This window comes from Diadema antillarum, unplaced genomic scaffold (genome assembly GCF_040938485.1).
Source record: "Diadema antillarum isolate AM-2024a unplaced genomic scaffold, OU_Dant_1.0 scf00000038, whole genome shotgun sequence".
Taxonomy (NCBI): domain Eukaryota; kingdom Metazoa; phylum Echinodermata; class Echinoidea; order Diadematoida; family Diadematidae; genus Diadema; species Diadema antillarum.
Genome location: NW_027270927.1, coordinates 2,027,006 through 2,050,920, shown reverse-complemented (window position 1 = coordinate 2,050,920; position 23,915 = coordinate 2,027,006). Strand labels below are relative to the sequence as shown.

General features: G+C 39.2%; 2 protein-coding genes across 3 annotated transcripts; both read left to right on the top strand.

Moving 5' to 3' along the window:
• Positions 1 to 1,403: 1,403 nt before the first annotated feature.
• On the top strand, positions 1,404 to 7,363 carry LOC139709724 (serine/arginine-rich splicing factor 3-like; the record flags this gene model as incomplete). Its single annotated transcript, XM_071621683.1, has 3 exons — positions 1,404 to 1,456; positions 4,634 to 4,935; positions 7,282 to 7,363. Coding segments are annotated over exons 2-3 (297 nt in total), but the record flags the coding sequence as incomplete, so codon positions are not given.
• Positions 7,364 to 7,368: 5 nt separating this feature from the next.
• LOC139710445 (uncharacterized) lies at positions 7,369 to 23,609 on the top strand. Of its 2 annotated transcripts, XR_011709459.1 has the most exons (4): positions 7,369 to 7,410; positions 16,926 to 16,952; positions 17,430 to 17,498; positions 19,325 to 23,609. XR_011709459.1 is itself a non-coding variant. In XM_071622362.1 (3 exons), exons 1-3 carry the CDS (start codon positions 16,870 to 16,872, stop codon positions 19,488 to 19,490), a joined length of 318 nt encoding a protein of 105 aa, XP_071478463.1. In that variant the 5' UTR covers positions 14,723 to 16,869; the 3' UTR covers positions 19,491 to 23,609. The 2 variants fall into 2 exon arrangements, 1 of the variants encoding a protein (XP_071478463.1); XM_071622362.1 differs by lacking the exon at positions 7,369 to 7,410 and having other exon boundaries at positions 14,723 to 16,952.
• Positions 23,610 to 23,915: the final 306 nt, after the last annotated feature.

The following is a 23,915-nucleotide window of genomic DNA, read 5'->3' as shown; positions in this document are numbered from 1 at the left end:
AAAGAATATATATAGTATATAAAATTGTGTGTGTGTGTGTGTGTGTGTGTGTGTGTGTGTGTGTGTCATCATTGGTATTGGTACCGAAGGTCCGTTTTTTTAGTGACCGCACCCCCCCCCCCCCTTGAAAAATCCTGGCTACGGGCCTGCTATCGTTAGTCCCGTACCAATTTTTTTTCAGCTTTTTACACTCGCCAATTAGTCCCGTACTATCTCTTGTCCGGGGCTAAGGAGAAAACTGACCTTTTTACTCTCGTATTTCTTAGCCCCAGACTTTCCAAACCACATGAATATTCATAATTACGCTGTGTACTGTACACGTACACGCACGCACCGGCAGCACTTGATTACCTCGTTTCTGATTGGTCAGTGAGGGTCGGACTTCGTCTCCGTCGCTTAGCCCAGGATTATTTTTTCGTTCTGTTTACACTCACTTGCTTGGCACCGCAATTGCGGTGCTAACCCCTGCTATTTTGCAGGGCCAGATCGTACCGTACTATCGGTGGGGCTAGCCCACTTTGGCAAAAACGAGTGTAAACAGAAAGTGGGCTAAGGATAGTCCCGTACCAACGGTGGGGCTAAGGGCCCCCCCCCCCCCCCCCCTTAGCCCCACCGTTGGTCCGGGGCTAAGCAAAAATTTACAAGTGTAAAAAGCCCTTATATCTGTGGAAACTAAATGAGGCGATTATCACTATCATCGCGTCATATGACTACATTCTGATTTTTTCATTGATGCAGATAAAGATTTATTAACCCTACTGAACATAACCGTCTGATTTCATGGTTTACCAGAATGGAATCTTACAAATGAAGAGTTTGTTGGCAAAAACCGATAAGTCCATAATATTTGCAAAATGGAGATATTTGCGATTAAAGGTCAAGAAAAATAAAGAGAATAATAAAACATGTTTTGCTTCTTTTGACCATAAATTCAAAAATGTACCTTTACATGTAGTGACCAAAATATCATTTAAAAGGTATTATATTGTACTTTATGACAGAGACCGTACTTCAAAATCTTCAAAACTGGACTTATCGGTTTTTGCAAGGAAATCTTCAGTATAGCACCTCACCATGCTCACTGATTTCTGATTTTGAAATCATTTTCACTGTTCCGTGAAGATGTTTATGACGCATGTCCTATTTTGTTGAATTTTCTACTACAGTATCTGATTCTTTTTTTTTTTCTGGATTTACACTAATAAGTCTACTCTTCATAACCATTCAACTGAAACATAAAGTTCGGTTCCTTTTTTTTTTTCCTTCTTCTTCTACTACTTTTTTGAGGGAACCCTTTTTTGAACACCCTACCACTGGCAGCTGCAGCATGCATGCCATAACACACGACCGTATAGTCGGAGAGGGCGTCCTTGCGGGGCATTTTTCTTTATCCGCCGATCGATCGATCAATCGAGCGTCCGTTGCCTAAAGATTGGCACGAAGTCCCAGAAACAATGTAAGTTCAGACGTTTTTATCAATATTCCTCCAAGCCTTCGAGTGATTGATATAGCGATATCAATATCTAGAGCTATTTACATCACTTTGTGTATCTGATATCTGTTTAGATGCACGTAATTTGAAATAACTTGCGCATTTGTGTTGAGTGATCGAGGCAGCATTCAGTCGTTGATATATGGCGTGTGTGTCTGCGTGGTACGAGATAGCCAGTCGTGAAGGTCGCTGTGTGTGTGAGAATGTGTGACGTGCTTCATACACTGTACATACACAGTCTGCATGCACGTCGAACGCGGCGCTGCTGCTGCTGCTGCAGTGCTACTGCCATCTTCTTGTCTGTCCAGGTAGAATAGGTTCTAGATTAAAAGAATAAAATTGATTTCTCTGTAAAAAAAGATAAAAAAAAAGCTTGGATATTCACCTTGCTTTCAACAGCTTGCACTCCAGACTTTAGTCACTGATCTGCTTCATTTGTTTGAATTTTTAGGTTCTCGTTCGTTGCTTTCACTTCAGAAAGAGACTCAGAAATCTTTCTGGGGGGGGGGGGGAGGGGGGTCATCCTTGACCTACTGTAAAGTTGTACCATTGCTTTGGCACACTTCTGATGAAATTAGCTGTTCAGCATCTTAATCATAAATTTACTTTTTTGCTCTTTTTGCAATTGCGAGGTGAGTAGATATAAAAATTTACATTAGTGACAGCAAAGCCAAGTGAAGTGCGGCCAAATCGTGATATCGGTCTCCTCTCGTTCTGCATGTGCGTCTCCACTAGCACTAGTGCAAAGTCCATGGTATGGAGGTTGAATGAAAGAAGTCCCCAGCTATGATGATATGAACGGCAATGAATGGAGTGTGGACCTATTTCGCGATGATGCCCAAGTGCAGTGTACACATGTACAATGTAGTACATGTACATGTAGCTTCTTTTGCAATTGAAGGTACAAGTGTATGGATCTATGGCCTGGGTTTACCATTGAATACTACCGTTACAGATTTTGTATAAAAGTGAAAATTTTCATGCAGTTGAAATTTTATTCACATTTAGCGGAACCAGAAACCAGTGCGAAAATAAAGTTGTACCATACTATTGGCACACTTGTGATGAAATTTAAAGCATAGAAACAGTCGGTGACAAGAGCATCTCATCCAATCAAAACCAAGGATTTTACTGAAATTGTCAGAGACTGACTGTTGGAAATTGATGAAACACCCCCTGATGAAATTAACCATTCAGCATCTTTATCATAAATTTACTTTTTTTGTTTCTTTTCGCAATTGCAAGGTGAGTAGATTTAGTGACCACAAACTTCGCGCAAAGCAAAGTGCAGTGTACAAATTGTAGATTCTTTTGCAATTTGAAGTGATGGCTTTGGTGTGCTGCAAGTGCAAGTGACAATTTTCATGGTGTTGAAATTTTTGCGCATTTTGCGGAACCAGAAACCAGTGCGATAATATACAAATAATACACAGGTGAGAGTGCGTTAGTGGAGATGTAGCGCACTCGAGGGTATTTACAATTGTGAAACATGCACTCAGCTTCGCCTCGTGCATGTTGCACTACATTGTAAATACCCGAGAGTGAGCTGCATCTCCACTATTAAACGTCACGAGCTTAAGGTGTTTTATTTGATTTGTAAAATGGGTCGAAAACTAACAGCATTTTTCATGTACCTTCGTGGGTCAATACCAGTCAGCTACATGTACAAATTGTAGCACTCGCTCAAAAGTCAAGATGTCGGGAGATGTTCGTCCCAAACATGTACGCATGTCGCACTCGGAAATCCCGCACATACAGTGTATACTAGTAAGTACGTAGAGTATACAGTCTGTACGTACGCCACATGTTATGCACAAGAAAGGCCGGCTGGCAGCCCGAACAAGAAGTTGTTTACAGGATTGACAGCGCGTATGTAGTAGCGGGCGACGCACTTGTAACAACTGATTGAGTGCACACTGCTAGTGTAAATATTGGCTACATTCTTGAACCCATTTTAAAGTAAGAGCATGGGAATACTTTTGCTTGCTACACGTACGTTCAGAACAGAAGTTCATGTTTTGATTCCATGGAATCAATAAAACATGTGAACTTTATCTTCAATACCCAGCCAAGCACAAAAAATGACAAGAACCTCCCAGCATGAGTAATTGACAGCCCATCTCCAGCAGTAAAAAACAAAACAAAACAAAACACACACAAAAAACACCTTCCCTACAACTTATTAGTCTCGTGCGCTCTCTCCCCGCTGCACTATACATGTACCTCCTGGGCCCCGTTTTATCAAAAGATAACATCAATTTTACATTTCGTTACCACGCAGGCTGCCATGTATGTAGACTTATAGTTGAAGTCAACTACATAATCAATTTTATCTCTTCATAAAACAGGGCCCTGGCCCTGGTCCGGCAGCGTTCTGATCCAGATCCAGAAGAAAATGTGACTACACAATATGTAGTGCACAGTTGGATTTTGGGATACAATTCTACAGTTACTCTAATCTAATGTTGTCTAAAATTGTTTACCCGTATCCGATATGAACACACACATTAAAAACAACTCCCTCCTTCTTTAAAAAAGATCTTCATACAAAATCAGGTTAAAAAAAAATAGAAAAAAACATTTTTTTCCCTTTTGATATGTGATTGACTACTAGATTTCAATTAAGTATTTGATATGAATAACTTTGTCGGTGTTTTGAATGTGTTGTAGATTACAGTAGGTATTTGCTAATAAATGATGTTTAATTAGAAATGTCAATGTCATGTCATTTTTGGCATTGTCCTAGTGTATGACTTCATATTGTAAATTGTATTGGTTTGATACAGTTATGATTGAAACTACATACGTGCCAAGTTAGAGTTGTATTACCAGCATGTTTGTGTGTGTGTGTGTGTGTGTGTACTTTTTTTTTTTTTTGAATTGCCACTACATGTGCCAGAGATGTTGTACAAATTGTAGTACATGTACAAATAGTTTGTTGAAGGGGGTGTACAGGAAGTCTAGACAAAAAAAAAAAAAAAAAAAGGTCCTCTATTCCTGGACTACTGCCAAAATTATTAGTTGGCCCCACAGGCACTTCTTCATGTTACAGCAAAATACACAGGAGACTTTTCCCTCATTATCGATAAAAGATTCTGAGACAGCCATTCATGTCACTAGTTCTTGTTGTGTCGCCAACAGCTTCACAGAATCGTAAGGAGGCGTGTGTCTCATTTCATCCGAAAACTGGACGGATACAACTTTGGTACCCGGGGCGAAAAGGGCAAGATGTCCTCCCACTATCGAGATCATGGCCCCCTCGACTGCAAGGTCTACGTCGGCGACCTGGGAAGCGGCGCTGCCAAACACGAGATTGAGAGGGCGTTCAGCTACTACGGCCAGATCAGCAACGTCTGGATAGCGCGGAACCCGCCGGGCTTCGCCTTTGTGGAGTTTGTCGATAGCCGCGATGCACATGATTCGGTCAGAGGACTCGATGGAAAGTGAGTAACAAAGAATTTATATGGAGGAGACTAATTCTCGTCTCTGTCTCTCTCTCTCTCTCTCTTTCTTCTTTTTTGGTACAATCGGTGTCAGTACAGTGCACTCCCGTTGTAACAAACCCGGTTATAACGAAATTCCAGTTACAACGAAATCAAAATTTAGGCCGTAGCATTACCAGCTGTATTTTTTTTTTAATTGTTGATTTGTTTGATTACACAAAATTTTGATATAACGAAATAAAGGTCCCCAGGACTTCTGAGTCCACTGTATACAATTTCACAGTGGGCGTTCATCTTGAATTCTGTCTGCAGAGGTTCACAGTGAAACATTTTTGTGTTTGTTTGTTTGTGTGTGTGTGTGTGTGTGTGTTTGTTTTTGTTTTTGTTTTTTGCCTTTACTGTACAGAAATTGAGATCTGGCGCGTACAAATAATGCAAAATTGTATTTTTATCAATGTGGACCCATTGATGTGATTATTTTTTTTGTGTTTGACCAATTTCGACAGCTTTTGATACATCTTTTATATGCAAATGAGGTGTACATGTCCTTCTGTACATGTTTTGATATTTCCTAAAAATATTTGCACCCAGCCTTTCTTCTCCTTTATTGACCACAGGGCAACTAAAATCTGATGTCAGGCCTCCAAACTGAAAAAAAAAAGGCTATCATTTGGTGGCCTGATTGGGCAGCTAATATTCAAAATTATTTTTTAAAAAAGATAATTTTCCTTCATTTCAGGCCTTCAAAATTTAAAATTCAAAGATTTTAATGGCCACCAGAGGAAAAAAAAAGTTAGTGTCGAGCCCTGTAAACTTTAAGAAGTTTAAAAAGTAAAGTCAAGCATAGAAATTCCATTTACAGAGACTCCAACCCAAAGTACAGACTGTACCTTCTGATCTGGAGATTCTCCCGCCTGAAACCCCTAGCAAACGGGAGACTCAAAGTTGATGTGTGCGAAGCGGGAAATTCCCAGGGTCCTAGATGCTCTCTGGTGCTATCTAAGGCTTATTTTTTCAACATTTGATAGAAATATATAAGAAATCCTTTCCAACGGGAGACAAAGAGCCAGGGCGGGAGAAATTAAATCTCAAACGGGAGAACGGGAGATCTTGCAAAAATGGGTTTTTTGGCAGGAGATCTCCCGTCGAAAACGGGAGAGTTGGAGTCTCTGCATTTAGGATATGGTTTGTTATGGAACATAATTATATTCATCTTGTAGATATTCAAAAAGATGCCTTGGCAATTTCACTGGATCGACATTTAGCTGCTTGGGCATTTTTATACCTCAGCCACGAGGTGCCGCCAGAGGCATTGTTCAGTCGTAATCCATTTTTAGAAGCATGTGAAGTAATCTGATCTTTCAAGAAATTACCGAAACAGAAAAACATTAGATTTAAGCAGATTTCTCCCTGTGAGACCTCAAAACAGTAACAAGTTTATGTTGTGTTTGTCATCATTTGCCATGGCTACTGCATGTGTACAATGACTTGTTATACCGCAGAACTACAGACATACAATGTACAATGTATGACGGCAATTAGGAAATACCAAATTATGTTTTATCATGTACAAGAGTCGGCCTGGCTTAGCGGAAGGGGCAATTATGCATCTTAGTAATCGTTAAATTGGCAACAGGCCAGTGAATGCTTTTGGATCGCATTCCAAATTGTGGTCTGCAGCGTTCTTTTATAGTGCATTGCTCTTTGATATGCCATTTGACCTACACATGTACTCGGAAATTGAGCAATTTTAGGTGCTGTTCTAGCCCTCTCAAAGGGCCATTATGGATCATCTTGCAGTGTGGCAGCATATTACTTGTGCTTGCTTCATAGTGGGACATACAGTATCTGTTCTGTTCATAGATAAGTACTGACTCTAGAGAACACGACATTCAGACTGATGATATTCCTGAAGGTGGATAAAGTCATAATCCATGTGCCATTACACAAATACAAAGTAACTGTCTTCGTTTTATAATTTTATGCTAGTACTGTACATGTACAACTTGTACATGTAGCATTAAAAAGAAGAACAATGTTTAATACATCTGTAACTTGGCCTCAACTCCATTGTATACAAGTATACCCCACCAAGAATCCTTTATAAAGCATTTCCAAGTTACACTACATGGTTGTACATTGTACTCAAGAGATGAGGTATAGGATCTTGTGCATGTTTTAAAGTATGGCATACAATAAAGTTTGAAGGTCCTGAGACCCACCTCATTGTATTTGTACCGCAGGACAAAGCATTCACCCCATTTTTGTTATGTCAGTATAAGGTTATATATGATTGTACATTGTATGTGCCAAAGTAAACTTTGAGAGTCAAATGCTTTCCTTCAGGTATCTTTGCGGCCGGCGTGTCCGAGTAGAGATGTCCAGCGGGAAAGTCCAGACGGCCGAGCCGTGGACTGTGAACGAGATCGCGATCGTCGCGCCGCGATACAGCGGTGGAAGATACGGACGATCGAGGTATGGAACGAATCAAACATTGTTTCCCCACAGTCTTCCACACTAGACTGATAACGTTGCTACCTCTTGATTACTCCTTTGGTCATTTGTGTAATATATTAAAAAAAAAGATCAACACTGAGCCATCCAAGAATATATTGCCTCTCCGTGGCAAAAAGCCGTTGATATGAGCACTATAAACACTCTTTTTGCTGCCACTGTAGCAATCAGAATTATTGCAATTCAGTGTTTAAACATAAAGTAGGATCATGAAAGGAGATTGATGCTAAAAATATGCTGTGCCAGACTCTCAAGAAGTAGTTATGACACACCAGGGCCCCATTTCATGCAGAGTTGCTATGATGGAAACTTGTGCTGAGCTATGGTAACAACGATAATAATGATAATGATTAAAAAAAAAGACAATAATCCAGCTTCCTGAATGGCTGTTACTACGCCAATAACGGGAAGTTGCCATTCTAGCAAGAGTTGCTATCCTAACATCTTTTGTGAAATGGGGCCAGGGAGTTATGAAACACAGTGACTGTTTTGTCTAGCAAACTTGACTACCATATGCAGCCATTGACAGGCTTTCAGCTTTATCACATTGATACTCCTAAATAATGATTCAAAACGTGTCTTTATTTATAAGAGAGTCACCATCATTATAATAAAAATCTTGCTTGGAAGGGATCATTTGCAGCATACCTACCGTATGTCTGGGTAAATACGGATATACTGTATTCAATTAGAGCTACAGTGTATCAATGAAAAGCGAGTTTGTTTTGCAAGGATCAAATTGTTTTGAGTTTTATAGGACCTACATATAAATTTAGATTATTTTTTAAATTTTATTTGAGTAATTTTATGTTTGAAAAATCAGCTACATGTAGGACCCCCTCCCCCCCCAAAAAAAAATAATAATCTAAAGAATTTATGATATTGAAATAATGTTGTGAAATTGCCTGATATTTGTAATATTCGAGCCAGACAAGAGAAGGTGTTAGTATCCCTTTTCATTTTCAGTCTTGTACTTAATTTTGATTATCCCCAGCCCAACTTTCAATACAAATGACTAATGATGATTAAAGAGAACATTAAAAATGTATAGATTATGCATTTTTTAGAAAGACATAAAATGCTCTAATACATGGTTGAACGTGCTGTACTATGCGTTGGAATGTTTGAGGCACACAGTATGCTTTTTTACATGATCTGTGTTTGATATCATAAACTGTTGTTGTAAAAATCCTGAAATTCTGCACTGTAAGACAAGATTTGAAGGATGTTACTACAGTGTCGTGTATGTTAAAGGCACATGGTCCCGGTGGTTTAGTCAAATGCGTACGCGGGCACATGGCGCAAGTTTCCTGTTGTATAGAGACCTACGCTATCGACTCCTCTTTAGCGCTAATAATACGCTTTGGCCTATTTCCCCGAGTCCGAAGAAGTCCGATTCACTGTAGTCAGTGGTCCGATCACAGTTCTGCTCATGATTCGGCTGAGGGGGATGGCAGCTTTAGCAAACTTCTTTTGTGATGTCAAAGTACTAAGAAGCACATACGCACGCTTCCTGGCATTACTAAAGACTGCGTGGCGCGCAGAGAAGACAACAAAGGCGATGTTACCTAGCAAACACCTGCGCGCTTAACTCTTGGTGAGCAACTCAACTTCGGCAATCTTTGCATCAATGCTAGCGGTGATTGGCAGTATCATCCAACAGTGCCCTCTCACCCACCGGGACTATGCACCATTAAGTGTGTCTTCAATCTATTTTTCTAGTATTATTCCTGTCTGTTTTTTAAGGGGGGGGGGGGAGGGGGAGGAGATGGGTCAGGACCCTGCAGTAATGTCTAGAAAAAGATGTGACGTGAGGTGATGTACATGTACATACTGTCAACACATGGATACCAGGGCATCTTCTTGTTCTATTCTTATTGCATTTGCAATTTTGCAGTGTGCCATGAATTGAGCAAAGAAAGATCCTTGACAGAAGTGAAAGAAAAAAGAGAGGAGAGAGAGCTAAAAAGAGAATGATGAGTTTATACACATACAGAGACTCCACCCTCAAGCACCTTCTGATCTGGAGATTCTCCCGCCTGAAACCCCTAGCAAACGGGAGACTCCAAGTTGATGTGCCCGAAGCGCGAAGTTCCTCGCGGCCGGGGTTCAGCTCTAGGGATTTTAGATGCTCTCTCATGCTATCTGAGGCTTATTTTTCAACATACACATGATGGCAATATTAAAGGAGCAAATCCTTTCCAACAGGAGACACACAGCCAGAGCGGGACAAATTAAATCTCAAACGGGAGAACGGGAGATTTTACAAAAATGGGCTTCCGGCGGGAGATCTCCCGTCGAAAGCAGGAGAGTTGGAGTCTCTGCACATATACAAGCTGTACTGGACAGTTGTACAATGTGTGTGTATAATGTGTGTGTGTTACATACTGTACCATCATGTGTATGTTACGGGGCTGGCGGAGTGTTTTCAAAAGTGGGGGGGGGGGGGGGGTAGCACATCCGGGTTTCATGAGCTATTTTAAACAAGGTAGAAAAAAAAAAGGTTTCCAGCTTTTTAATATCTCTCTCCTTCCACTTCCGTGTTTCTTCAGCTCACAATGTACCTTTCGGGTTAAAACAAGTAGGGGGCCCAAAGTGATGACACCTTCGTATTCCTTTCTTTGGTTATACCGGATCCCCCTACCCCCCAGTTTCGTGTGTTACAGTCATACAAACAATGTAGCTGACACTCATGTGTGCATGTGTAAATTTACATGGATAGAATGCTTTGGCTACCAACTGATGATGGGCCTGGGTTTGTGTGGGGGCTGTGAACAACTTGATATGCTGATCCATGATTTAGATTACAGTACACAAATTTGCATCCATTTACATTTATCATGTACTGTAAAAGTGGAAATTTTCACGGTGTTGAAATTTTCGCGGATTTCGCGCAATCAGAAACTAGTGCGAAAATAAAAGCACGCGAATATTTTTGCTTGCCATATGTTCCTGTGCGTGATGTCTTGATTGCGCGGAATCAAAAACATGCGAAACTCTTCTTGCCCGGCCAAGCGCAAAAAATTAGTCGTGCGAAAATACTCTGGTGTGTTTACATGTATGTACTTCTGTGTACACTGTACATTGTATGTGTATCTAACTGTACTTGTTTTTTTTTTTTTTTTTTTTTTTTTTTTCACGAAGAACTCCTCATACAGTGTATCTAGCAGATGCAGTACATTTTACCCGACTGGAACTTATGTCTTTACTGAGGCTGTACAGTAAAGCTGTGTTGTACTGTAGTAGATGTACCTGTACAGTATTGCACTCCATTTTTCAGATTGAAAATGCTGGCTGTGTTTCAAGTGTCAGACCATCATGTATAGGAAACCGATACTTCAGTTCCTATTAAGTGCCTAAAGGAGAGAAATTAAGAAGATGAGAGTTTGTCATGTTAAAATGTGAAATTGGTCTGGGATCGCTACTCCTAAATATGATCTATAGTGAAGCTTGATCAAATAGTTGTGACCTCATAAAAGAAAAATGTGACCTTAGAATATTATCAAATTTTCTGCAAACTTCCCAATTAGGGTTTTTGACCAAAACCAGTGGTGTAGGCCTATATCCGAAAGAGTCTGGCCAATTTGGTTTTTGTTTGTACATGCAGTGCATTGGGCAGTGGCATGCTGCCCATTGTCAGCTGTTACCAGACTCTCTCACCACCCACAACGATGCAGAATCATGATACATTGTAGCAAATCAAATTTTTCTTTATCAAAACTTGTGTAAAACCTGGTGGACCTACAGAACTGCACTGTAGGTACATGTAGGCATGCCCACTGTGGGGTACAAATGTTGTATGCAGTTGAATACAAATGCTCACATTGGAAATCAATCAAAAGAAGCTTGTACAGTGGAAAAAATTGAAATAAGCTTGTCAATGCCATGAACTTTGAAGGTCAAAATAATCTTTGAATGTCATGCTACATGTACATGTAGACTGCATCTTTAGTGTGGTTGTAAGCCTGTGCTGGATTGAGTGTGCTGTATACAACATGCAGGCCTAGTCATGTAGAAGATTGTCCTTGAAAAAAGATTCTTTGTTTTTTAATTGCTGTTGCCCCCCCCCCCCCCCCCCCCCCAAAAAAAAAAAAAAAAAAAAGCAAACAACAAAAAACATCCTGACACTCTCACATGTACAATGTAAAGGTCAACAATTTTTTTTTTTTTAAAGGGAAAGAAATGGCATTGTAACTTGCAGAAGGAACATATTCCACGGCTTGTTCTTCTTTTTATAGTGTCATGCAAGTTACTCACTGCAGAGCTGAACTGGAATCTTGATCACACAAGTGATTATAGAAATTGAATTTTAGTGGAGCCAGGTTGAGTCTGTGACGAAATCTATTATTTGAACAACGCAGTGTTTTTTACAGCCCTGGCTCAGCAGTGAAAGGAAATATGAGTGCATTTGGTGTTCAGAAAGGGAGATCCTGCCACAATAGGAAGGAGATATTTGGATTAAAATCTATTAAAGGGGAAATCCAGTCTTACAAGTTTTGTTTTTATGTTTTTGGGTTGGGGCTATTGTGTATGTGCATGTTTTGCAGTAGAAATTATTTCTTTTTTTAATACTTTATATTGTCTGTCCTGGGGTATTTTACAGAATGAAAATAGGGATTGATATCATCTATTGCCATCATTATTTGTGGCAAAAATAAATTTGAATTGTCACTTTATTAGGGCATACATGCAATACATTCTGGCATGTCACTCTGTGCCAACAATTTGATTAGGCACATGAATGTACACTTCATTCATGTACTTTAAAGGGATGGTATACAATGTAGTGTTGGTGGAGATGAGAATTATGCATAAAGTTAACTTTTTGTGAGATACCAAGAAACCACTTATGAAATTATACAGAACATACCATTCTGAGACAAATTTAAAGTTTATTAGATGAAAATCGGTTTTGGAATGGCTGAGACATCCAAAAACAGTAAAACAAAGCAATCGTAATAAGCGGTGGGTCCCCCCTTTTTTATAAGGATTGCTCTGTTTTGGATATCTCAGCCATTACAAAACCAATTTTCATCAAATCAATGTAATGTCAAATCCCTCTTGAAATGAATTGTTTTTCATATTTCATATTCGAAGAGGTTTCATACAATTGTATTACATGTATCTTACCAAAACAATCCTAGAAACATAGAATTTACAATGTAGGTCTGAACCAAAACTATACAATCCCTTTAGTGACTATCACAGTGATTTCTTTGTGCATGCAGTGTACAATGTAGATGCTGTATGATAAAATATTGGAGGTTCTCTCCTTTGTCATATTGATGAACCTCTTCCTGCGTGATTATTAGTTCCCTAAATTGATCTGACTCAGCCGTGGTAGAGCGCCAAGAATCCAATATGTCTGACAATCAATCAAAATATCATGACCTCGCTTATTATGCGCGTATGGTGAGGCCCACCGCGATGCATCGGTGGGACAATGTCATTATACACAGCATATATAGACATGTACACGTAGAACTTTGTACTTTGTACTAGTAAAATTGTACCTTGCCTTTGTATTCACAAGTGTGCATTGATAAACTGCTGTTGAAGCGGCAAAACGTCATATCTAAAAAATGACTTGTTCAGGAGAGCCAAAAAGACATGGCAGCCCTGGCATTATAACAAATGGGATCACATTTCCTCCGACATGCCCTGATGGCTTCATTTGGGAGTACATGAAAGATACAAATTTAGCTAGGATTTAGACAGGACATCACTTGACTGATTATCTGATAATTAAATCCCTCCCCCCCCCCCCCCCCAAAAAAAAAAAAGAAAAAAGAAAAAAAAGTGATTTGTACCAACATTTGAGATACAAAGGTTTGTCACCAGGTTTGGATGTTTCTTTTTTCAAGAAGGCCTCAATATGCCCTGGACTTTTGTCCCATGTTTCATGTCTATGCAGCATGACAGTTTTAAAATGATGTACATAGGATGTACATTGTACCTCAATGTTTTCCTGTGAAAACAAACCTGGCTGTTATCCTGTATGGTGCCCATAGAGCTACATAACAGAGCTTATATTTCCGTAACAGATATTAATTTCCTGAAATCTACCCTATCATAACACCTACACGTACACTGCTTGTACTGTACCCTACAGCACCTACTCAAATATCCATAAGCCTGTTAATAAGTGAAAAATTAAGCTGCGAACAGCTGTTGAATACATACAAGTTATTAGATGTAATATCTTTCCGCCAGGATGTAATATACATGTTCCCCGCTCTCAGTACAGAATGCTGTAAGGATTTGATACCCGTATGGCAGCACGGCTTGCTAAATATTGCCCAGATTTGAAGTGATATGATGGGGCATTAAAGTCAACTTTCATTGAATAGATTGAAATCAGACAAGTAGAATGGTTCCAAGAAGTTTCATGAAAATAAGACAAAAGATATCACGTACAGTATCACGTAAAGTTGTAGTAGTAGACTAGCCATGATGACTGTGAGTGAAGGTGATGTAGGGCTAGATTGTTACAGACATGGTATGATTGGTTTTTTTTTATGTGATTGGTTTTATTTGTTTAACAAGCCAGTGGGAAAATGATTAACTTTATTATAACACCTTTTGTTTGCTCTGTGTTGTTATAAATCAATATTTCATTTTTTCTCCCTGTCCCAAGCTTGTGGAAAGCAGGATATTACATTGGATTTCATTCTCATTAGATGTCATTTTTTCTAATTTATTATTACCAAATGCAATTATTCAACTGAAAATGGTGTTAATTGGTGTTAATTGGTGTTTTTTTTTAAATCTCAATACAAGATATTTACCTCCGGAATTTTCAGCTTTCAATGCTACACGTTGTACAGTCTTCGTAGCGGAGGTAAAATATTCTTGTATTGAGATAAAAAGTTTAACACCAAATTCAGTTGAATTTCCAATACTGATGAGCTTTTTACTCTAAAATGCAATTAAATTGTCCCATGAATAAGATTGACAGCACTCTGATGTAAAGCCATGCAGTTCAATGTGCAAATGTTTTCACAATTAACCTCAAACCAATTAAGACACTCTTTACACTGAGAAAGGTCTGAATTGTTTTAAGTTGGTCATCTGCGTTTTGGGGCTTTTGATGCAACTTTTAGATGTTCTCGCATTGATTCTATAGATGACAATATTTGTGAGAACAATGAGGAAAGAGGTCTTTGTTTTTCAGTGTGTATATGTGAGAGTGAAAACAGTGTATGATCATAATTTGTTTTTATATGTGGAAAGTGATGTGAAAGCACGGAGGAGGGAGGAGTGTGTCGTAAAGTTTACCGTCTTGATCACAGTGTTTCTGCTGCCATTGTTTCAGGAGACTTTGCAAAAGCCTACTCACCACCATCATCAACCTACACCATCACCACGATTCTTCACCACCGATCACATGATCCCATCCGCCCAATCAGAGCTCTGGGTCCTCTGGCTCACAACCAACACAACCTAGCCTCTCTGCCTTCTAAAGTCTTTGATGGAGGCTCTTGCTCCCTACACCAACACCTCCACCACCAACAACAACTTCTACAACAGACAAAAATCCATCCCCAAAAGTCAACTCACCCTCCCCCCAATCTAGTCGAGCTCAAAGTCTCAACAGCTTGACTCAGCCTTCAGGCTTCTCCAGCGCCCCAACCATCCCCTTGGGGGAATCTACACCACCATCTGTCTCAGCCAATCAGCATTCACTATCAGCCAGTCCCCAGCCAATCAGCTCTCAGAATCAACAAGCCCCAACCAATCGGCTTTAAGCAACTCTCTCATCCCAGCCCAACACCTGTTGGCTCCTTTCTTCTCCCAGCTTCCAAAGGCAGAAAGGTTGCTTTTTAATAGCAGACAGTGCTTGTTCAATAATGTCTAGTACACAGTTTTTTTAATAAAAACGATGATACAGTTTTGCAGTTTTTTGCAGTTCATGCAATGAATGTTGGTTGTTTGATGTTGTTTCTTTTCTCTTTTTCTGGACAGAAAGTATAGCCAAGTTGCTTGCTTGCTAGTAAACTTTGTAACAAAAAACTGCAAACTTACTTTTAATAGTCAGTTGATTATTATGTCGAAAATGTTTCTTTAAAGTCACAAAAAGGTGACTGATTTATGAAATATTTGACAATGTGTTGAGTAATTATTATAATCCTTGTTATTTAATAAAGACAGTGGTGATAATGTTAATGTTCACTTCAATATAACCACAATGGGGACTTGGCTTGTAAATGTCTTTAACTTTAATAATAATTGGAATTAATTGCTCAGGATAACTGCTTGATTGGCAAAAAGATTATTTGTGCAAATCATCTTTCATGTGCAATAAGGAAAGATCGTGCTACCACTGTATTTTCGTGTCTGATTTTACACAGTTTACTACAACGTACATTTTGTATACTCTGTCGTGCGCCTACACATTTGATACATCATACTTTAAATAGAGGCTATTGTGCATGTCTGTAATCTAAATATTGATGATTTAATCATCAAAGTATTCACCTGTAGTCAGCCTCCAAAATACTGTATACGCCAATATTTTCGCGTACAGATATTCTCGCGAATCATGGCACATGTATCAGTGGCATTTTCGCGTGTTGTTAAATTCGCGATTGATAGTAGGCTCTACTGCCAAGCCCGAGAAACACGTTCAAACACTTGCCAACGTACTCGTAATGTTTTCCCATTTGCATTGTGACTCCCAAACATGAAAATAGGAAAGACACAGTAGAAGATTTATAAAATGAAACAATTACGGCATTCACAAGTACTCAGCTAGTACCTACCAAATGTTGCAATGCAGAAATAGACGACAAAGTTTCAGAGCTGCGCAAGCGCTAGCGAAAGTTTTACATGCATCCTATATACACGGCCCTGTCGCTGTACACAAGTATCGCGCTAGCCGATATTTTCTGGTTGGGCTACATGCATCCCTAGGCCTCACCCATGTACCCAACCACGTCGAGCCGGTGTTCGTTCGCGTAGGGTAACGCAGCACGGAGATTTTAATGCACATGTAGCATCGTACTGCACTTCCACAATCGGTCGCACCGTAGCGTACGTACTTCTATATAGTATGTGTACGTACTGGCCGATGTAACAGTCGCGTTCTGGTCCAGCCAGCGTTGGATGCATTTTGTCATCAATTTGCACATAAGGTATGACGGGGTAATATTTTCGCGTGTCTTTAATTTCGCGATCAGCTTGAAGCTCGCGAAATTCGCGAAAATAAAACCCTCGCGAAAATAACGGCGTATACAGTATAGGAAACCCCACGGTTGTCCGTACAGTACTTGTGGCATGCATGAGTCTAGGACTTTGTCCAACTTGAGTTACACCTGATTATAATGCCCACTCAATTTGACTGTGTGCGTGCTCAACAGACGTTCTGTGTTTTGTCGCTGCATACACACATTCATGGGCATGTAGAGAACTTTTGGTAGAATGTTGAGATCCGCAACATTAACATTTTTCCCTCTGTTCTCATTTCACTTCTGTAGGTACAGCTATAGCCGAAGTAGAAGCAGGTATGTCTACAAAGGCATTTTCACAACCCGCTTCACACATGGCAATTTTAAAACAGGGTATACTAGTATTTGAGGAGGGAGTGTTCACATGAACGTGGTTGATTTCTTCGTTGCCGTATCAATCAGCAACTTGGAACTGAAGTGGTCTCACTTTATGAACCTGTAGTCTTCTTTTTGCAGGGTTGCCCATACCCATTCTTTCCTCATGGACAAAACAATATTTTTAGCTGACATGCATTTTAATACTGAAGTCTTTCTAGTGGCATTTCTTCATGTCATCATGAGTATAGCATTTGCCATTGCACTTTTATTTTACTCCTCAATTTATGCATTACTGGTAGTTATTCATTCACTGTTGTATTAACTGGAAATTTCAATCGATATGAAAGGTGTTGAAAGGTCCGCTCTCTTTGCCGTGAATAGTTTGTTGCCCTCTGTTCTTATTTTGCCCTCTGTACTTGTTTCCACCCTTCCCAGGTCACCGAAGCGCTATCGATCCCGTAGCAGGTCGCCTCGTCGTCGATCACCAGCTCCCCGACGGTACAGGTGTGTATCATCACTTCAAAGTCCATCGTCAGTCAAGAAAAGAAATAATGCTCAAAATGCCAACAATGACTCAATTGTGACATCATGACACTCTGCTTTGTATGGTCACTTTAGGATCCTTCCACAGCATCAAATCCACCACATGACTACTAGCCTCATTTCTCCTCTTCTTTTTCTTTTATTTTTGGTCAAAACAAATGTACTCTGCCAAATTTCTGAAGTTTCTACAGTGTAGTTAAAATTATGGGCCTTGGTGTCTCCAGCAGTACTATATTCATTTTTAGGCAATAAAAGGAAGCAGTCGTTATCAAACAATTTTGCATGTGGTTAGACAAATGTGATCATCCATTTGTTAGATTTAAATGGCAGAGAAAAGTGATACAGAGATGATATGAACCAAGCCAAGACACACATTTTCACACGCTGCATCAAACACAGTTTTGATAATATATTTGACCCATTACAACAAAAGGGTCCTAAAGTCGCTGACGGGTGAGCCGAGAAAATCAAGTTTGAAGTCAGATCACCAGAATCTGTCAAAACGTTCGGATTTCTGTTTTTAACATAATTTTGTAGTCTAATGTATCTTCTATCATCTGCCGAAATTTCGAAGCTAAATGATCAAAGGAAAGGCCTGAAAATAGCATTTTTCTGGGCCATACTTGGCTCGCCCGTCAGCAACTTCAGGATCCTTTTGTTGTAGCGGGTCACATATATTCTTGTCAACATACCAATGGTCACTTTGACAACAAGAATGAAATAATTCACACGTCATAAACGTCAAATCTTTGTGAACAAGAACGTTAATGTGTGATTTTTATTTATATACTTCAAGGATTATTACCTTCACATCAACATGCCACTAATTTCAGTTTCTAACCAAATCTGACATGCACACACACACACACACATCCTGAAGAAGGGTTTTAAAGGAGACCTCCGGATGATTTTCAGATTTTTACATTTGAACAACTATAAATTAGTTATACTGAGGACAGAGTTTCAGAATTTGTGATAATTGGGATGAAGAATAAGAATATTTTCACAATTTAGAACAAATTGCAATGAACTAGGATGATGACAGGGCAGAGTCACCATAAGAATGCATGAGTTGGGGCTCAAGGAAGCAGAACAAAAGAAGAAGGCATGCGTAGATTATGCACAGGTGAACTGGCAAGCAAGCGGTATTGTAATGAAATTACACTGCTACATTTCTGAAATATGTGAACCTCATATGTCATCATCCTTGTTCAGTGTAATTTGTTTAAGGTTTTTCAAAGTATTGTTTCTCTGCTCAAGGACCACAATAAATTCCACAAATCTATACATGGGGTTGTCAATTTATATACTACATGATGTGAAATTATGAAAATTGTCTGGAATGTCCCTTTAATAAATGTTGCAGTGATACTCAGTTTCAGGTGCTGAAAGGTACATTACTTCCTGAAAAGCAACCAATAGTTATTTCAAAATCCAAGTTCTTCAAGTTCTAGTTTCCAGACCTCCCAACCGTTTCGAATTTCGACCATTCCCTGCTCTTGTTTCAATAGGAGTTCCCTAATTGTCTTGATAATTTTACAGTACACTGCAATGGGAACTGCTCTTTCTTTCTTTATTTTTAGCCAAATCGTGCATATTTGTCAGTCAGTAAGGTTGGGAAGGTCTGATGTTGCCGTCGCAGTTGCATTAATATAGGCTCGTGTGATATTTTCGGATAAAACAAGCCAATGTTTAACGCCTACCACAGTTTTATTATAATCCGTGGTTCGTAGCAGAGATTAGAACAAGATGATTGACATGGTCCTCCAAATCTGTTTGATTCACAGGAGCCGCTCACGTTCCCACTCCCGCTCCCACTCCCGGGACCGGGACCATTCCCGGGACCGTTCCCGCTCGAGGAGCCCCCGCTACAACCGTTCCCGCTCCCGCTCCCGCTCCCCCGGAGACAAGGGAGACCACGATCACAACGGCATTGAGCAGACGGCAGATTAAGGTCGTCTCTAGGGAGGAGTAGGGTTCTTCAAACACCGCTCGTTTTACCAAAAGAGATCATTCTATGTCCGCGTGATATATCTATGTTCACTCTATCACATTAAGAATGGCTGCTTCAAAAGGTCTTATCTAAAATCTGCCGCGAGAATCAGCTCTACTACTTGAGAATGTTTTCTTTGAGGGTAGCGAATCTTATCACAAATGTATTGAATTGAACCAGATTTATCATGAGTCGAGAACGAAGACTTTATTCAGTAAATTCATCACACGTATGATATATGTCTGTATAATAAACATATTTTTGGATCATAATTTCAGTTTATCTGATGACTTGCGCAGTTTGGATGCCTACAGTTTTTGTAGAAATTATGAAGAACATCTTCACTTGTAACAGCTTAAGGGAGAATTTGTTTTTTCGGCAGGTGCGTGGCACATGCTGCTGTATGATCTTTGGTGTACAGGTATACTGTGTGTGTTTCTGTTGTGGAACTAAAACATCTGGCAAGAGAAAGCTTGTACTGGCTTCAAATGAAGTGTAAAAATTTGCCAGACATTGCTTCTTTGTTGTGTCTCTTAACACTATACTGTTGGTGTGGATAGTTTGCACAGTCGTCTAACACATTTTGGATTTTTCCCCCCTTTTTCTTTTCCTCTCTCTTTGTTTTTGACAACACATCCAAATAGAAATGCATCTTGGAATATTTAAAGGTTAGGTTGGTATGTTGTAGCTTGTCCTCAACGTTTAAATAGACAAGTCAACTCCAAGCACCTGCCAAATTTATTGTGTTGTATCACAGAAGCTTCATCGTAGTCAGGTAATGCATCCACAGCTGTTGATATAAGGAATGCTGGCTCCAGTTGAATGTTCATTTATGAACTTACTGTAAGGATCTGAAGTAAGCAATTTTTTTTTAAGTCCGTGGTCAATTACCCCTCTTACAGACTCTCCCTGCAGCATGCAATTAGAGTGTTTCCCTATGGTGGCTTTTATGCTTCAATGAGGCAAAATAAGCCGGGATGAGACTTTCCTGAGTAGTCCCCAAAATGTGCCGTGTGGTCAAAACCAATCATAGCTGAGCCTAAGTGAAGCATGCAGAGGTGAAAGGAAAATTTAATTAAAGCTCCGGTAAAGTGATATAAATGCGAATCTATTTTGATAGCATTTGTTGCGTGCGTTCATACTCCTAACTGTCCCATTTTGACAAAATTGCGGATTGTGCATACTTCAAAAATTTAGGCACAAACATTGCGACAGAGTCGCTCAAGACTTTGCGCACGCACACACACGCACAAAATGATGATATGGTAAAGTTTCAATATTTGTGAAATTGTTCTTTTTTTTGGCAGCAATTGTTATCGTTGAGATATGGTTTGAGGGTGGCTTTCTTTGTTGGGACCTTGTGCCTACATACGGTAATGCATTGTTACCATAAAAGAAAAAGTCCAGTTGTATATATTTTACCTTGTGAGTCCAGCAAATGTAGCTGGACTTCGTTTGTGAGTGGCAAGGGTGTGATTTTTTTAACTTTACAGCTTTTTATTTGTTTAAAAATATTACCAATTGGCTGTCCTATTGGTGGCCCATTCATTAGCAGGATAACCATTTGAAAATATGAAATTTCTGACAATGATTTATTTGCAAACAGCAAGGCAGCAGCATGTGTGCGATGAATTAGGCAAGACTCACAATTTCCATGGTTTTATAATCGTGCAACATTTTTAGAATATTACATGTAGGCATTGCTTCAAGTAATTTTGATTCCTTCTATGTTTCCGTGATCATCCCAGACTAAAGCTGACTTTTTTCTTGTTGAAGATGTGTGGATATAATGAACGTGGTTTTGGTGAGACATGACGAGGCAAACTTTCCTTCTTTTTACTTTTGTCCATCCTTGTGCAGAGCAAGGCATATTGAGTCATGGTACTTCATCACTATTTCCCAACCCTAGAAGCAAGAATAAAGTACTGTATATAAAGCTGTTATTGTAGCGAGGGTTTCATTTTTTGTGAATCGTAGTTGGATCGCGAATTTAACAGCACACGGAAATGTCCTCATACACTTTGTTAATAGAACATGAACGTAAAGGTCGGCGTCAATTCGTGAAAAAAACATCTTGCGAAAATGTCTATGACCTCATCTGAAAAAAAAATAATAATGTATGCAAAAATAGCAGCGTATACAGTATGTATATATAGTTTAGTATACTTTGTACATTCAGGCAGCACCATTGGCTTTGAGAGAAAATGTGCCTCATCTGTTTTAAATCACCCTCCCCCATCCCCCAAACCTCAAAGTGTTCCTGATTCTGTAGGAAACTCCTTGAATAATTTGGTCTATCTTACTGACCCGACTAGAGATAGAACGTCCCTGATTTGAGATTTGGCCTCTTGAGATGCATGTGACACATAAGTTGTTGTTGTTGTTTTCTCCTGCTGGCTCCTTGGGAGCCTCCTAAACTTTGATCTGTGAATGTTGGTAGCCCTTTGTCTCTTCTCGGAGACATCTGATTTCTTTGGCACCAATCGAGCCATTCCTGCTTTCTGTTCTGAGTGAATGTGTCCAAAGCAACCATCTAATCTATCCTCAAAAGCTCAACATTTCTTTCCCGTTGTGAGAGACTCGCATGAAAAAAAGCCAGGTAGAAATCTAGGCTTATTTTGTAGAAGTAAGGTGTGGTGATTACAAACTGGGAAAAGCCCACCCACTTTTTTGCTGCGCTGGCTTGTAAAGAAGATTCGAAGTGTTATTAGAATTGAGAATTTCATTAATCATTTTCTTATTTGAATATTTGTGTAACTGGTGGTTTTGCAAACCTAATAAGGGCATGTATTCATCTCAGTTTTATATATGTGATTATGATCACTCTCCATGAAATGTGTTGGTAATTGATAAAGATTTCATAGGAAAATAAAATCCTGTCATTTTTTTTTTCTTCTTAATTTCCATTCCTCATGTTTTGTGCTGTTTCCAATCCTAAGTGCAAAACAAGAATTATCCATGTCAGATGATACATAAACATTTTCACACATCGGGTATGAAGGTGTGTGCATAGATTTTTTTGTCATCTGACTAGCACGATACATATCTAGGTATTAAAGGGTCTGGTCACTCCAAGCACGAATGGAAGGTCGTCATATCCACCAGCCAGCTACGACTGGAACAGTGTACAGGTAGACTCTGGGTTTTTCGTATTTTATGTAAAAGGGAATTCAGCCAAGAAACTGGAAGCCTTTCTTCATCGCAGAGATGGATCAGGACTTCCATGTTCTGCACTACTTTTATACAGCACAAGCTGTTGGTGGGATTAGGTGTGACCTACAGAAGTTTTCTGGTTTCAATAGATTTTATGTTTATATTTGTTTGTTCATGGGATAGGGGTACAGACTTTCCAGGTTTGTCCTCAAAAGTATGTGGCATAAATCTCCCATTGCATACACATAGTTCACTGCTGTATTTTCAAAATCAAATGTTGTTCTGTGCATTGTGGTGGACCAGAAACGTAATAGGTACTGTCACTTGTGCTCATCTAGAAAAGCGCATGTTCGAGTAATCTTTTACCCCCACATCATTCATGCTTCTCAGAATTTCACCACCATAATCCTGCCCAATCTTTTTTTTTTTAATTCCTATTAAAGCATTTGATGAAAATTTATGTGTGATAAAATGCATTTTCTTGGAACTCAAAAGTCAGATGTGGTCCCAAATGTGAAAACTTACACAGACATTCTCAGTGGTTTTATTTGGTTTTTCTCTTGTAAATCTGTGCATTGATCAAACACTGTCCAGCCGGACCCTTTTTGCATTCTCTGCCAACCAAGTTGTTTGTTTGTTTTCAATGAATATTGTAATAAGCTTGTGTTACCTCTAATGCCAGCTTGTGTGGTGAAATCATTCTTGGTCAAAAGTGTCGAGAGCAAATTAAAGCAAACTTTAGAAGTCATAATTTTTACACCACTTCGACAGCAGGCCATACTTGTAGACTCATCTTTTCTCTTCTAGATACATCAAGCTTTTTCCATGTACATAAAACTTTGATACACATGCTGGAGATCCTTGAATTTGCCAGCCTGCAAAATGTCAGAACTTTTTTGAAATTCTTTTTTTTTTTTTTTTTTTTTTTTTTTCATTGTGTAAATAGTATCACTAGTCTCTTGTCAATGCTTCACCATTTTTTGATGTTATTATGAAGGTACACCCTGATCATGACAAATACTGATGGCACCACATTCTTGGATGTTTTGATGGTTTTACTGTAAAAGGAGAAAAAAAGAAGTATTACACTGTTGAATGACTATTGTTATGAAGATGAAATTAAGATGAACAACCTTTTGCTTTAAAAATGCTTTTTGTTAGCCTATTTAAATGATGTTTTAGAAGTGGTAGTGTTGATGTCATTGGCAATAGCACATTTGGTGTAATAAAGT

What these genes read in the sequence shown, in the direction of transcription:
- LOC139710445 (XM_071622362.1), top strand. Translation starts at nt 16,870, where the DNA reads ATGTTGAGATCCGCAACATTAACATTTTTCCCTCTGTTCTCATTTCAC. An exon ending in TATAGCCGAAGTAGAAGCAG is followed by an intron (nt 16,953 to 17,429) that starts GTATGTCTACAA and finishes CACCCTTCCCAG; the next exon opens with GTCACCGAAGCGCTATCGAT. An exon ending in CCAGCTCCCCGACGGTACAG is followed by an intron (nt 17,499 to 19,324) that starts GTGTGTATCATC and finishes TTTGATTCACAG; the next exon opens with GAGCCGCTCACGTTCCCACT.